General features: G+C 39.2%; 1 protein-coding gene across 14 annotated transcripts in view; it reads right to left on the bottom strand.

Annotated features, from left to right (window-relative positions):
• LOC101167489 (sodium/potassium/calcium exchanger 2) overlaps positions 1 to 16,809 on the bottom strand; it is a 79,202-nt gene that overhangs the window by 6,241 nt on the left and 56,152 nt on the right. For 8 of the 14 annotated variants that reach the window (XM_078936417.1, XM_078936412.1, XM_020711600.3 and 5 more), the window contains 3 exons: positions 10,340 to 10,438; positions 6,474 to 6,556; positions 24 to 158 (listed from right to left, as the gene is read on the bottom strand). In XM_078936417.1, the coding sequence (XP_078792543.1) occupies positions 24 to 158; positions 6,474 to 6,556; positions 10,340 to 10,438 (317 nt within the window). Of the gene's footprint in view, positions 1 to 23; positions 159 to 6,473; positions 6,557 to 10,339; positions 10,439 to 15,053; positions 15,105 to 16,809 lie in introns of all 14 variants that reach the window. The other 6 variants (XM_078936409.1, XM_020711597.3, XM_011487376.4 and 3 more) reach the window with 1 other exon arrangement.

The raw sequence follows: 16,809 nt of genomic DNA, 5'->3' as shown, positions 1-16,809 counted from the left end.
TTTCAGAAACCAGCCCAACCCACCGTCTTTCTGACATCAGGCAATGTTATCCACAAAGGGAGGACTATAGGCATGATGAGGAGGTAAGTAAAGCGCTTGCGGTTGGATTCCGGCCATGACAGGCTCAGAGGCTGGTCCTCTTCCTCCTCATCTTCAGCCTGAAAACAAACAGTAGAGGGGTTCAAAAAGACAGACAGGAGAAGAACATAGGTTTTAAGTACCGGATTTTCTGCACTATATGGCACACTTAAAAGCCTTTGATTAAAAAAACAACAAAAGAAAAAAGAATAGTCTGGATTTATCTCTGTCTCTTTTGTCTAGCTCATTGCGCCTTATATTTTGATGCGCCTTATACATAAGTTTTGAAAATAGACCGTTCAATGAGGATGCGTCTTACTGTGTGCCCCTTAGTGCAAAAAATACGGTAATTCCAACAATGGAAGAGTCAGTGGCCTTTTTATTTTGCCATCTATTCAGGTACAGCAGAGTTCTAATTCCCATTGAACACGATTTGTGCGTCAAATTAGTGTCAGCCACCTCAGTTCTGACGCATGTCAGACTTGTCGGTCGGCTCCCGTCCAAAAATGCGTTCAGTGTCTTAACCGTCCTGCCGTGTGTGGGAGAAGTTACTGTTCATAGTTTTCCGCCTGATTGCTACATGATAGCATGGAGTGTATACTTGTTTATCTTAAATACAGTCAAAGCATTCACAGTCCCATTCACCCAAGCACACACACATTCACAGTCCCATTCACCCAGGCACACACACATTCACTGCTGCCTAACAGTGGTGCCAACCTTAAACCATCAGGAGCAATGTGGGGTTCAGGGTCTCCCCCAAGGGCACTTGGACACATGAACCTTACAATCTTCCAATCAGAGGTTGAATTTTCTACCTCTGCACCTTGGCTGCCATATAGCAGCCATGTAGCTACTATAAATGGTCTAAATAAGTTAATGACCACTTGTTGTTACACATAAATATCATTGAGAATTCCTCACAGCCACTCAGCTTTACCAATGGTCTCACTATGACCTTTCCATACTGACCAACCAGCAGGCAGGACTTCAAAGGGGATAACGCGGCACATAGAGGTCTGCAGAAGTGGGATGGCAGGGCCTGAAAGCGTGCGTGGCCTTTGCTCTGTGGTGACCTTAAGACAGACACGCAGGAGGACGGTTGTGGCTCCAGGCTTCAGAGGCTCAGCCTCACCAGTGGGGCTCCGGGGCTCATCACTGTAGACTGCTGATGTGAGCTGCACAGGCTGTGGTCTGACTCAACCTGCTATTGGAGTGGCTAAAGAGCCAGAGACTTTCAAAACCAGAGACTTTAAAAAAAAAAAAAACACTCTTCATGTTATGCAATATTCTAATAATCTTTAATGAATGTTTTACAAAGCACCAAAAATGTTTCAGAAGGGGTTTTTGATGAGTAAGGATCACTGACGGACATTCTTCTGCCGCAGGGGTTAGGGGGTGTTCTCCGTATTCTGTGGATGTTTCTGGTCCCTAACCTCCTCGAATACGGTTGGGAATACTGTATTTGGGCTTTGACATAGGCTTAAAGGTTACTACAGCAGGTCCCTCTGTGAGCAGAAATGTGCCCTGGTCCCTTTGAATCCAATTATTCGGGATGATAAGGACTCATGAGAGCCGGCAGAGAGCAGGCACATGCACGCATGTCTGAATAGACACATGGGTGACCCAGAATTAGTGTTTTGCCCTTGAGAGAAGGATGTTAGCATGGTGCAAAAAACAACAGGGAGGACGTACTGTAAAAAAAAAGCTGCTGAGAAGCGATGTTGCACCAGAACTGTCAGAACCTGTAACTCGATTCAATAAAACCTGTAAAGCAAACCCAGGAGAGAACCAGAAATCTTTAAAGATGGCCTCTGCACGAATCATAGATCATATGGAGCTTATCCTGCTGTGACAGCGGCTGCTGCTCAGCATTGCTGGTAACCTTGGTAATCAGAGCTGCCAAACAAAAGGCAGCGCGTGCATCACTTATGCTTAGCATTTGGATGTCTCCTCCTCTCCATATCCAGATGGCTGCATTGTTGTCTGTTAAAAGGGTTTGGTGAAAAACCAAAAAACACCAAAGCTTTGTGAAGATCAGTCCTGGGTTGAATTCAGTGCTTTTCTTTTTTTTGAAGATGTAAGGGGGATGGGGGGGGGGTTGTCATTAACATTTAGTACCCAAGGCAGAATCTTGCTCAAATGTGCTCTTAAATGAAGACAATAATACTGGAATTTGTCTTGAGGCTTCTTGGTGGACATTTTGCTGTACATTTTCAACAATCTACTGATTTGTGTCTCATGTGTCCCATGTGGCTAATGCTCCCCACACTGACGTGATTCCAAAATGCCAGCCCCCTGGGGGCCTTTCCTGCCCTGTGGTGCCTCAGTTGGTTGCATTGCCAACTCTGAGCTTAAAGGCACTGACTTTTATCAGACTCCACCGAGCTGCGAGGGGACCAACATGGCATTTGGCAATTTGTTTTCCTTCCGTGGGGGGAGTGTTTAGCCCTTGTTCTCAGTGATACTACAAGGGTTAAAAGGGGTGTGGGCCCAGGTTTAGATGCAAACAGTTTTCATCTGTAGAATTGGTTAATAAGGAAATCCTACCCTCTTTTTGTTGCAAACAAATAGTTATGCTCCAATTTAAAGTTGCACTGAAAGACAGTTATAAATGCTGCCATTTTAAGGCCGACCCCTAGTGGACGTTTGGGAAACTGCAATATGGGTTTGCATAAAATATCACCAGCAGTTCTAGAACCAAAATAAAACTATCAAACTGCATTTCAAAAATCCACAATGAGTCACATCGTCTCCCACTTTGAGTATTTCCTTAGTCAAATCAGTGTAACTGACTAGATCCATGTATCTGGCTCAAAACTATAAATGAAACTGTAAATAGCGCCAGTATTGTTCCCCTATTTTGTTGCACCACTAATGTTAGGTTGGGGGTGTGAGGGGCTGTAAGCTAGAGGTAGAGCGTGTAAACAGAGGGCTCTCAGCAACAGGGAGGGGGTGTGGCTTTAGGCCAATAGTTATGCCCACAACTCAGAAGTGAACTACAGCCGCTCTGCAGAATCTATGTCCTAGAAAATGATTTTTTTTTTATTTAGACTAAAAACGGCATAATCAAAATTAAAAGACTAGAGGTGTCAATTTATTGTGTCAATTGCAATTAATTCGTTACAGATAAATGAGTGCAATTTTCATTTTTAAAGCGTCAATCTCATGTATCACTACTGTCATGTTGTGAAATATAAAAAAAGGTTTCCCGGCATGAACGTTTTAGTTGAACTCGGCTCAAAATGCGTCTTACATTGCCCTTGGTGTCTCAAGCATCTGCCCCTCAGTGTTGTGATGTCATCAATGTGCGACTTTGTAGTTGTTAGCCGATTTAATCCAAAATGCCATAGCCCCCATCTTTTATCCATAATGTAAGGGAAAAAGCCTGACGGGATGTTTGTTATAGATTAATGAGGCACATAGAGACCTGATTGGATAAGACGGTAAACTGTGGAAGAAGGTAAGGAAAGATGTATTATGGCATTAATAAGAAGTTTGTGGTCAAGATTCTTAGGAGAAAAAAGCGCTTTTTTCTTTTTGAAGTGTTGAATTAGAGAGCCTGATGGTCCCCCCCCCCCGTAAAGTATGGCATTGAAAATAATCCCCCTTAGTCGTGTAAAATAAAAGTTGCTGGACTACTATAGGAAAACGTCATAAATCTTCTTTTTAAATTGTATTTTTGATCTTTTACTGCACCACATTGTCAGACATTTAAATGAAAATACCTCAAAATAAGGCTTTTCACGGCAATATTAGGTTAGATTCAAACTTGATCATATAGATTCATTAATTACAAGTAAAGATTAATTACATGCACACACAGTACTATCAAAGAACCACTGGGAACACTTTGAAAATGGATCAAAATATGATCAAAGTGGGATATAAAGGTTTGTGTTGCATCCTCTTACACCAAAAATATAAAATACACCAAATAGTTGTATTTTAGACCAAACCATTGATTTCTCCTTAAAAAAAAGAAAAAAAAATGGCAGTTTTTTTATTATTGTTTTGGAAATTGTACAAGAAGCGTGCTTTGGTTTTTCATTTGGATTTAAATAGCCCCCTTGCTGCCCGCTCATGGTTGCCAGGGCACCAAAAAATAGGTGGAGGGGGCTCAACAGTTACCATGATGGAGCCTCTGGTGGCATACGAAGGCGTAAGCTGTTTCCAGCAACTTCTTGGCTGACACAGACAGGTGCGCAGTTGGACACTTTTCTAAAAATAGCAGCCTATAGGAATTCGGCTTGTCAATAAGCATCCAGGCCTCTGAAAGTCAGCCAGCCTGAGAAAGCTGCTCCTTTGAGTGAATGTTCTCAGGTTTTCTGTTTTTTCAGTTTGAAAGAGTTGGTTTTGTTGAATTTTATTCAAAACCTGACCATATTGCAATATGGTTGATTGTTAAAGACATTTTCTTTACCCGTTTTTATGCATAACTAAATATGAAGGGAAGAATAACAATCCTTGAACAAGAAATGCCTTTTCCTGTTATGAAAAGAAAATCTTCCTGAACTTAGTGAAGTTTGTTAAATGCAAAGCTGCAGATTAATAAGTTTTTTGTGCATGAAATGATCATCCTGCAAAGATTTTTAGATTGTAATACTAGTCAGTGTCGGTAGTTTAGACTCAGGTAAATTGAACCAGATTAAAATGAGATGGATGATTGTGATAGTAGTTTACTGACAATAACAATGGACATTTTTGACATAAAATGTTCAAAGGATATGAATTTTTAATCAGGTTTTCCAGAATTTATAGCAAGCATTTATGCTTCTATAAATCTATCTGCTGTGTTTGAAAATCCTGCAAGACTTTAATGTTGTTGTTTTTTTTACAACATAAGCTTTTTCATGTTAAACTATATTTTCACAGATGGAAACAACAGCATTAAGGGAACACATTGGACAAATACATCCATATTTACATTAGTATTCAGTCATTTATTGTAATATCCCCACCCACCCCAGGGATTCAGTTGATGAAGTGCATTGTGGGAGTCCTTTCCGTCTGTCTTTACAGACAGGTGCTCTTAAGCAGTTTAAAGTCCCACTCCGATCATCTTTTGATCCATTTTTAAAGCGCTCCCAGTGGTCTTTTAATTATGATTATGCAACCCCGCCCCCACTTCCCCTCCCCGTTGCTGAGAGCTAAAAGCAGGTAGCTTGTGGCCTGCCCACCATATTTTGTACGTCACATAAATGTTTTGAAATGCCATTTCAAGCTAATTTTCTTAATCTATGTCCTCCATCATCAGGACAAAGACACGTTAAAAACACCAAAATTACACAATTTTCATCACAGTCTTGATACAGTTAGCCTAATTATGTTATGTTTAGGGGGGTTTTCCCCTTTGTTTCTGTTTCTTTTGTTATTTGATCATGTATTAAGCAATTTCCCATCAACCCCCATGCTAAAAAAGTCAGTATGCATAGTAAATAAACCTATTTACAGCCTGGGGTTAAAAACTCTGTTGATGTTAATTGCTAGATATTCATTTAACTTAGCCTTTTTCCAGTTCCTTATTTTGACTTTATTTAAGCTCATTTTCAACATTATTTTGTGTATTTTTGATTGACAGGTGAATGTTAAAGGAGCTGGAGAAAACTCCCATCAATACGCCCGTCTTACTTCAGGTTCTTTGGTGGAAATTGATGCTTGTATTTGTTTGCAGCTACGATTTAAAAAAATGTTACAAATATTTTTGCTTAATTGAGGTAATTTTGGAGCCTAAGTGGTTTGATGCATATTTGCCTCATTTGTTGTAAATTGTCAGAAATGCAATTATCCTACTTAAATATAAGAAACTCCAATAGTCTTTCATTAAAGCTGTGACTTTAAGGATTAGTTTGAAACATGATGTGAAGTGTGACATTCCAGCAGGACGAACGCCACAGCCAGCACATCCTGTGCCATCGCCTCCCCTCCCCTCCCTCCCTCCCTCGCTGTAACCACGCCCGTGCCAGGACCGTCTGGCAGGCCGCTGCGTCCCGCCGTTGCCGTTAATACCAGCACAGCTGCTGCAGGTGCCGCTCTAAGCCTCTCTGAGCGTGTCCGAACGTCAGCGGCAGAGTTCTGTGTGCGGGTGCTCGATTCAAGCACCCAGCGGTGGGCAGCAGCAGGTGAACGAGGAGTGTGATTACAGAACTCGCTGGGATTAGGCGGGTCTTTGGCAGGCCTGGCTGAAGACGGAGGAACTTGTCTGGGTGCATGCAGGGACGTGATTAGCAGTAGTGGCCTGAGCCACAGTCACACTCGCAGACGTTGATGAGGGCCATAAAATATTCATAAATGCCTCAAGAACCCGCAGATCAAGCTCAGATGTTGATCCAGTTGTAGAAAATGCAGACGGTTTCAGGAAATTTGACTTTGGTTAGCATGACAGGACGCCTTACCGCTTCCCCCTCCTGTCCAGCTGTCCCGTTCATGGGTGGTGGCACTTCTTCTTCCACGCTGGAGCTGTTTGGTAGATTCTTATCTGTGGGCGGCACGAAGACAATTTAATCAGGCAAAAGGTTCGCAATGTTACAATAAATGATAATTAACGACATTTTTTTCCCCTTTTCCTCATAACAAATAAGATCAACTTTTCTTCTGTAAGTAAACGCTGCAGAATCACAAAATCTCACCAAGTATTTTTGTCTAGTTTCAGTATCAGACAAAACTAACCAGTAACTTTTGAGTAAGATGTAATGACTTAAATCAATCAATCTGCAATATTTTCAGTCATTTGATCTTGAAACGTGCCTCACAGCAAGAAGGCCTGGTTCAAATCTGGGGGAGCTGAACCAGAACACCAATAGGGGACCTTTCTGTGTGGAGTTTGCATGTCCTCCCTGTGCATGCGTGGATTTTCTCTGGGTACCTCGGCTTCCTCCCACCATCCAAAAACATGCTTCACAGGCTAATTGGTTACTCTAAATTGTCCCCCTAGGTGTGACTGTGACTGGCCACCTGTCCAGGGTGTCTCCTGCCTTTGCCCACGAGTGGTCGGGATAGGCTCCAGCAGCCCCCGTGACCCCGAAAGGGACAAGATGGGTTTAGATGAATGAATGAATGATCTTGAAACACTTTTTTTTAAACATAATATTTAATATCAACCAGTGGGCTGCCAGTTACCACAGCTCTGTGTTAGCTTTTGTGTTTTTGTTTTTGCTGCTGCTTTTTTGGACTGTTTTTCCATCTCTTGTGGGTCTGAAGCGGTTTACAGTTGCCTCGTTTACACGATCAGCTGTTGCCGCTTGGCAAAAAAAAGAAAAAGAAAATGCCGCCGGAGATCGCAGGAGAGGAGAATGAGGTCATCTGAGTTTGCAGGACTCTGTTGAAGCCTTTTTATGATACATCTTTTGTTGCATCTGCCCTCTTCTACGGAACAGGATCAACAAACCGGTGTGGAGATCCAGCACCGTTCTGGGATGTCCTGTAGAGTCTGTGACTGTGGTGAGTGAGAGGAGGATGTCAGAGAAACTAAAATCTTCATCCTCTGCATGAGGTATACTTATCATCTATCTGCTATTTTAACAAGGTTATTTCCCTTTTGTGGGATCCATAAAGTTTTATTCTATTCTATTCTAATATTTTTGAGCCGAATTTTTTATTTGTGATGGTAGGTGTGTCTTGTTACAAGAAAGCTGGACAGAAGACCAATTTATCCAAAGATGTATAATTATAGTAAAGACATAATGATAGTTGGACTGTTGCTTAAAATTTAACATACTTGGGGGATAAAGTGTATACTGAAAGATATAAAACTATTTTTTTTAGGTTATAATAGCAATAGGTCTAAATATGAGTGTTAATAAATAGTTTTAGGATTTTATTTTGTCCTAAAAGTGCAGGACATAACTTGTTTTAAGAATTTTTACAAAGACAAATTCTACTAGTTTCATTGGTAGACATTTCCACGTATACTAAGGGGAAAAACATGCTGTATTCTATATTTTTAAACTTTTTTTAAGGACATTTTATCCAGTGAAGCAGATGACATAACACTAACAACGTACACAAAGGCACATTAAACAGAAACAGGATTCTAGTTACGAGTTGTTTAACCAAAGAAATGCTTATAAAAGGACAAAAATATTTATTTGACAGCATTTCTGGGGGAAAATAAAAAAATGAACGAACTTGTCTGCTTTTGGTAAACAAAATTATTTATTTTCCCCCCACAATGTTTTCACGTCTCCATTTCCACTGGTGTAAGTATTCCACGCAAAAGCACACAAGAGCACTGATGACCACTAGTCATGTGCTATGATGAAGAGGATAACACGTTAATGTGCCACCATTAGCATCATTTTGCCTTTCTGATCAACATCTCCGTCTTGCTTTGATTGTCCGACTCTGACAGCGCTGACGGCGGCCGTGAAAGCCGGTTAGTCTTTATTCTTGGCACTTTGAAGTGAGAAAAAAGAGGCGGCCGTAAATTACCCTCCGCAGATTGATTTAAACACCGCTACAAGACGACAGTCTCATTCAGATTGGTAACGCTTGCTTAGCATCAAATGGTGACCTTTAAATTCTTCTCTAAATTATAACAACAATTAATGTAATATAATGTAATATAATATAATTATTTGCTAGTTGATCAATAAAAAAGTTTGCAGATCTTTTAAGTTCCATGAATGGACAACAACACTGAAGATTTCAGATGTTTTCATAAAGTCTATTAAAAATTAAACAGATTAGTGATACAAAAAAAAGATGCACAGAAGCATGAAAACATATTTTATATTTATACATTGAGTTGTTGAGTTTTTGGAGCGCTTTCTAAGGTTGCAAGTCAGCTTTTCTTTGCAGAATGGTTGCAGCAGGACACCTTTGGAACTGTTTACTGCTGCTGTGCAAGGGTTTACACGGCTAAAACGCAGCTAAACGTGGACTCCCAGAACAACAGACCGAGAGCCTGTAGATGATTCAGAAGATAAGCGATTCACAAATTGAATCATCATTAATAAAGTTGCATTCTGTTTGTCTTTTAACTGGATGTAAAGAAATAAAATAGTATGTATTAAATTATCGTTTATACTTTTATTTAGAACAGGAGATCAGAATCAACAAAACTGATAAAAACACAAAGATTTAGATGTAAAAGAAATGATGTTTGTTACTTTAAACAAGATTTTTTTTCCTTCAACCTTCTGGTTCAGCAGTAACATAAAAAAATTAAAACATATTTATCACCGTTGTTTTGGATCATTTAAAAATAAATCCTGAAATGTTCCGTTCAGTTTTTTCATCATCAATGATCTGCAAGACTTTACGCTGTAAAACATTGCATATCAGTGCAAACCCGCTAAGAAAAGCTGCTTTTCTCTGCTGCAGAATCCGCTGGAATTACGTTAATTGTGTCATTGGATCACATGTTTACAGTTGATCACCTGTTTGCAGTGGATCACATGTCACTTTTGCCGCTGAATTTCTTTTATTTAATTTGAATATCATTTTTGATGTCCTTTTTGCAGTCATTTCTGAATGTACTTGCTGCTGCAGATGAGTGAATTTCCCCATCGTGGGAAAATAAAGTTTTCTAATCTAATTTATTTTGAAAATGGAGAGCTTCACCTACACTTTATTTTGAAGATCTGTTTACCTCCAGTGAAAGTAGCACTGCACATTCAGCTTTTTTTTAGTTTATAAACTTAAAATCCAACATTATTTTGCATTTCAGAGAAATAAATACATCGTTCCCGAATTGCGTTTTTACTACACTCTACTATATTTATAGTGATCACAAGTTAGTGATCTTGGACGTCGCAAATATTCGTACCCGGGAGCAGATTGCGGGTATCAGAGTACTCGGGCTTTGGCCAACGGGTCTTTATGTAAATTCAATTTTGAGCTGTACAAAAGTAGTTTATATGCAATTATTACGTCAATCTAACACAATTGTGCGTGATTTTTGTGAGATACATACGCAAATTTCTGGCTTTCCAAAACTGTTGCACTACTGTTCCAAAATACGCTTGCACTACCGATGTATGACTTTAATATCACATATACGGCGCACAAATCACGTTCAAATTACAAAAAACAGAACAATAATCAGGCATGTTCTACGCTGATTTACGAGTTCTTTGCGTGGTTTCTTCATACTTCTTCATACTTACCGTATATCTGTGAAAAGTTCATGTAAAACACCACAACCTTTCTCACTTTTCCTCACTTACATTCACGTATGACCAATTTTCATCCGTGCACTCTGTACGTAGTGGCTGTGTGACACGGTCTTTAGATGTGGAGATTTTGGAAGTCATTTTACCTGCGCGGCTTGAAACGCCATTGGCCTTCTCGCTGTCCTCCACTTGGCATTTCTTCTTAGCAATCTTGTGCAGAATCGAGGCCTTCTCTCGAAATTTACCTGCAGAGGGGAAAATATAAACAAAACAGAGGGAGCCGCGGCCGTTAATCGTCGACCCAAGCAATACCTCTGTTGACCTGTTTGACCCGTGATGGGTCACATTTCAACAGATCTTATCCTGATGAGCCTGTAATGTCCTGTTCAGTTGGCAAAAAAGTAAAATAAAACCTCTGCCAAAAACATCTGGAGCTCACATTCGGCCCCTCAGATTAGAAATGTGCTGCCAGATGTTAAAAGGTCACACGTCTAAATTTATAAATCATGGACTTGAAGGAGGTGTGATGCACCCATGAGCTAAATGCTTTAAAGACCCACTGCGGTCATCTTTTGATCAGTTTTAAACTCGGAGGTCTTTTAATTACGATTATCCCGTTTTTAGCCAACATCCTGTGTTGTTTGTAGGACGTAGTTTCTGCAGATCGGCAGGAGTTCATCAGAAATTCACCTCTTAGAGGAGCAGTGAAGTTATGAGCTGCCTAGCGTATTTTTCGACTCATTTTCAAACACCATTTTTCTCGTCTGCTCCTGATTCACAATGATTGGAATAAAGAAATACTCAGATATGCCATATTTCTTTATGTTTTCCAAAATGAGAAAAATGCCACAACAACATGTTAAAACCACTGTTTTCATCGAACTGAGTATTTAAGAGGAATTTTACTTTTTATTATTTTATTCACCGACAGCCTTTTTAGAGATCCTGTATATCCAGATGGTTTGGGGAGAGACTCTGAGGTTAATTATTGACCATCTTATCAGCACAAAATCAACTAAGAGTACAGAAATGGGAGGATGGCTAATTTCAGGTGCAAGAAAATTATGTTAGGCTGTCCTTTGTGCAAAGATTAAAAATCTCCTCTGCATATTAACTGCACATTTATTTATGTCCCAACTCCTGAAACACTTGTATATTATATGAGCTGTTATTTTCTTCAGCCTTTAAAAATCTGCATCTACTTTAAATACAATTTTTGCCTGCTTCTAATAACCAACTGGAATTGATGCAACTTTTCCACTTTGTCATTTTTTCCTCTCTAATTTCAAAAAGACTCTGCTTGAAGCAGTAGTCCGTCTAGATCTGCTCCACCCAGCCGTGTCGACACCGACTGTGACCTTCTGCGGAATCATTAACATTCCCAAGTCACGCTTTAGCCACCTCCCATCTCCAACTGCTTCTGCTTCTCCCCTAATCCATCCAATCTTTTCATCTTCTTTTTTTTTTTTTTTTTTCGTCTTGGCAGGACCCGAGATCTCCTCACCCACGTCATATTCCACGTTTTCCTACCCTCCCGGTAATTTCCCCACTCATGCAAACACACAAACAATCACGCTGCACATTTTCGCAGGAAAGGGCCACGTCTTCCAGCGGATCGGCGTCACTCGACAAGCGTTTGTTTGAGCACGTGTGGGATCATCTGAAGGTCTCCGCCTGGACGAACCTTTTTGCTCTGAGGGATCTGTGGCAAGTTTTTTCTATGCTGACGAAAGCCACGGTGGCATGGAGGGTGGATGGAGGGGGGAGGTTAGTGATTCTGAAAAGACTGGGACAAATTGTCTGGACAGATTATTAAAAAAGAGGACAGATGTTCTATCTTTTTTTAAGCTCAAAGTAATAAAAAAAAAAAGAAGAACAAGAAGAAGACGGGAAAAGAAGATAAAATATGTCACTTTTTAAAATCCGGATTTAATGTTACAGAAATATCCCTAAACAAAATAAAAGGCCAAAATAATGAGCAGAGTAGGTAAAAGATTCGGCCCCTCTTGTTTCATTATTAGCATTTAGTTATCTGTCTGACATTATTGTCATAAAGTGAAGTATTAAAACACTATAGGTTGTCACTTTTTCCATTTCTTTTTTTTTTAAATATTGTTAATGTTTATATCACGGTTTAGCTTTAGTCACTTTTGCAGATTTTCATTACTCTGAAGAATACTTCGAGAGTTAAATTTAAAAAAACAACAACTCATTTTTGACTTAGTGAGCGTAACAAACCAAGTTTATTATGGCTTAAAAACAACACCATTAAAGCTCCACCTCTGTGTCTTGTTGGATTGTTTTTCCCCCCGACTTTTTTGTGATATTTGTTGTATTTAGTTTTTTTTTTATCTCAATTGTTAAGTCAGATCCTTTCAACTAAAGTCACTTTTTTTTAACTTGTCCTGTCCAACAGCTGGGCAGACAGATCAGAGCTGAAAGCCTCTTGTGTTGGACATATTTTACTGTTACAACAGGGGGTTTTGGAACTTCTGACACACAAGGTGTTTATTTATATAAACCCCTTTTGTAATTTGGGCTAAACTTTATTCATATTGATAACATGGTCCACCAAAAAAAAAGGGTAAAAATTTCAAAAATGGTTAATTTTGTTTAGATTTTTATTTTTTAATAAGTTAGACTATTAGAGTTTGCTTTAGACCCTTAGACTTTTGGACATCTTTTAATCTGCTGTTTGGAGTCGTTTTTTTGTCTCTCTGTCTAAGTCCAAGAAGGGTTAGTTGGTTTTCACTTAATTTCAACAGCGGTTTTGGATGACTTTATAGTTGACCAGTGATCTCAAAATCCTTTAAGCTTTGAAAAAGCATCCCTAATTATCAAAGGAGAAATGGAAAAAATTAAGGATCAAGAGAGAAAAAAAAATTCTGGTTTCTATTCTGAGTTCTCGGTTGGTCTGAGGAGCTGAAAAAACACAAAAACACTAACAACTGAAGTGACAGCACTAACATTTCCTGCTATTGAGACATCTTAGCCTGAAAATAAAAAGATGATTATAAAGTGAACATAAAGTACAAATCACATCACAACAGCAACAAAAAAAGGCTCATGCTTAAAGCATTTACAACATTTATTGCCTGAATGATGTTCATTTGTGAAGTAATGGGGGGGGGCACAATTTGAGCTGCACAATTGATCAAAACCCCATCATTTGCGCCATAATGAAGCCAGTGTGTTTCTTTAGAGGATGGCACCGCCTCACGCAGTCTGCTCTGTTTCCCTGTCAGCTCTGCCTGTTACGTAAGCGCTGGGTGGATGAGTCACTCTGGTTTGCCAAATTCAGCAACGTACGTCTCAGGTGTGCGCACCCGCTGCTGGTGTAAGTGAGCACTGAGGTGTGGATGATGTATATTTCAGCACCACAGATGGGGAACCAGAATAAATAAAAGAGAGAGAATGGTGGAGAATAACCAAAAAAAAAAAAAGATTCTTTTTTTACACGCTCTGAATGTGGAGCACAGTTCATTCTTCAAAGAAATGTTGTACACTTGCATGATAAATATAAGGACGGGTAATATACAAAAGCAAAAAAAATAATATATAATAATGAACCACTACACACATTGGCACACCATGTTAAAAAAAATGTAAAATAAGATTTACAAAAGTAAATAAGTAAATACTTTCGTCTGAAGCTGCGTTCACACCGGCCTCGGCAACAGGCGTTTAAGGGACCACTTCCAATGAAAACTCTGTGTAAATGTGTGTATAAGTGTGTTACTGGCTTCAAAACTCTTGCATTCACACATAGCTACACAAAGTTTTATGACTGTTTTTAGGCTTCCACCGTCAAAATGTATGCGTTCACGCATAGCTACGCACATTTTTACGACTATTTTTAAGCTTTCGCGTGCACGCATAGCTGCACGAGATTTCACTACTTTTTTTGGACTTCTGTGTTCAAAAGTCACGCGTTCACACATAGCTATGCAAAATTTTACTACTGTTTTTGGGCTTCTGCGTTCAGAACACTCGCGTTGAAGCATAGCTAAGCAAGGCTTCCGTGTTCAAAACTCTTAAGTTCATGCATAGCTACACAAATTGTTATGACTGTTTCAGGCTTTCGTATTCGAGACTCATGTGTTTATGCATAGCTACGCAAATTTGTATGACTGTTATTGGGCGTGTCCATTTAAATCTCTCAAAATCTACAAAAGTTTTTACGAATGTCTTAGGACTTCTGTGTTTAAATCTCTCGCATGGATGCGTCACTACACAAGTTTTTACAACCATTTTCTGGCTCTACAAACAAAACGCGCAGCCATTGAACGCGTCTTGTAAGTTGAACAGGTCAACTTAAACCAACCAGGGACTCAAATACAATGGTGCCTTATGGATGATGACCCTTTTAATTCCAGGAATTACTACCCATTTGAAAATAGATCATGGAAGAGAAATTAATAATCGTTGTTTTCGCCCGGCCGTAGTTATATGACACAAAGTCTTTCATACGTTGGAATAAATCAGTGCAAAAAAAGTCTGGAGCATGATTTGCAACATTTACACGGCTTGGACATTTCGTACCAAGCTTCTTCCAATTGTAGGTGGCGGGAATTTGCTAATAAACAGTAGTAAAATAACGAATAGCCCCTCCCTGCTTGTCCAGTGTGAACACCATGGGCTATACTCACATTCAAAAATTGTGTGTTTAGCACAGTCTTGAACGCGCGTCACATACCTGATGTGTACGTAGCTTCAGAGGAACACTGAAACGTAAAAGTTTGTGCCACAAGCAAACAAAAAAGGGTCCAAAAATGAATATACCAAAAAAATAACTTAAAAATCAACAGGGATGGAAGAGGTCGCATCAAACAGTCAAGTAATGAAAACGTTGGCGCTTACCTTCCTCAGTCATTGAGTGATAATATTTTAGTTTCCCATAAGTTCCAAGCTCTACAACATCACAGCAAAAGACATGGGTAAGGCAACGGACACACAGAGAAAAGGGAAAGAGTGAACATGACAGAACAAGACACCTCTGCTGCTGAAATCACTGCATGAGGAGTGACATGTAGAAAGACTCTCGAGGTCAAAACTGAATGAAATCGTTGAAAATAAACGTCTCACAGCAAAGCTAATTGATGATAAGCCTGTAGATGGCAGAGGTTAAGAAAAAGGTTAAAAAAAATAAAGATTTGTTGATTAAAAAACAAACTAAACAGAGAGAAGAAAAACTGGGTCAAACATGCAACAAAAAAGATGAGTCCTCCTCTCCTCTGTTTTTTCAACCCTGTAAACTTTCTGATTCAGCATTCTCTTCCTCCACAATGAGACCCCAACAATTAATTTCATTCCCTTACTGAAGCAGTTCTTTGTGTTTGGGTAAATAGACAGTCAGCACATCTGCATGATAAATTAGCTGGGAAATCAAATCTGCAGCAACAGCTGAAAGTGAAGCAGCCGAACACACACTTCCGCCTCCCACACCACACTTGGCTTTAAAAAACAAAACTCACAACTTAAAGCCATTCTGCTATTTCAACACATATAAATGCATTTGTAAGGAAACAAAAAGGGTTTTTAGCTGACTTTTACATTGCAAAACTCTAAATCTTTTTATTTGTGTCAATTCTTTTTTATTGTATTAGCTCATCTTATGTAAGACACAATGACTTCAGAACTGAGATAGGATGACTAGCTTACAATCTGGAGCATCTTATATATGAATTAATGTGGGTTGGACTTATCGATGTCAAAGGGTTTTTGAGAGGTACACACACCATTTTAAAATGTAGTCGGTTCTTTTCAGGGATAGCTGACAAGGTTGGGTAATATTGTAAATATGCTAATATGATAACATTTAGCGTTGTTGAACTGTTTTTGTTTTAAATGTTACTAGCACGGTTGGTAGTTGGCGTAGTCACAGTAACATTTGTTTTAGTGCGATCAGTGTGTTTTTTCACGTGTCGCTAAAAAAGGTTGGTTGGTATTGTAAATAGGCTAATGAGGCTAACGTGTAGCGGCCTTGGACTGCGTCACTAGACTAGAATAGAATACCTTTATTTCTATAGAACTTTTCCCAGGACGAATCACAAAGTGCTTTACAAAAAGAGCATAAAATTATATCAAAACACAAAAAAGTAATAAAATACAATAATAATAAAACAAAACACAGTATAACGTAGTAAAACAAGGAATAAAACCAACTAAAAGCTTTCCTGAATAGAATGCTTAAAAGATTCTGGTTGGAAGACCTCAACGATCGGGCCGAGGAGTATGTAGTTAAAAAGTCAGATAAGTACGTCGGAGCTTGACCATGCAAGGCTCTAAAAACTACAAGAAGAATTTTAAAATCAATTTGAAATTTGACAGGTAACCAATGTAAAGCAGACAACAGAGGAGTGATGTGTGTCCGTTTACCGATTCCTGTTAAAAGCCTTGCTACCAATTTTTGGACAAGCTGAAGACGGTTTAGGGAAAGAAAGCAAATTGCAGTAATCTAAACAAGAAGAAATAAAGGCGTGGATAATTGTTTCCAGGTCAAATCGAACCAAAATACTTTTTAATTTCGCCACATTCCTCAGATGATAAAACGTATTTTACTATCTGTTTTGAGTGACCTTCCAGGGACATAGACCTGTCAAACAACACCCCAATC

The sequence above is a fragment of the Oryzias latipes genome, chromosome 18 (genome assembly GCF_053564925.1).
Source record: "Oryzias latipes strain Hd-rR chromosome 18, Olatipes_Hd-rR_3.1".
NCBI classification, from domain to species: domain Eukaryota; kingdom Metazoa; phylum Chordata; class Actinopteri; order Beloniformes; family Adrianichthyidae; genus Oryzias; species Oryzias latipes.
The sequence above is the reverse complement of the archived record's forward strand: the minus strand, read 5'-3'. Positions and strand labels throughout refer to the sequence as shown.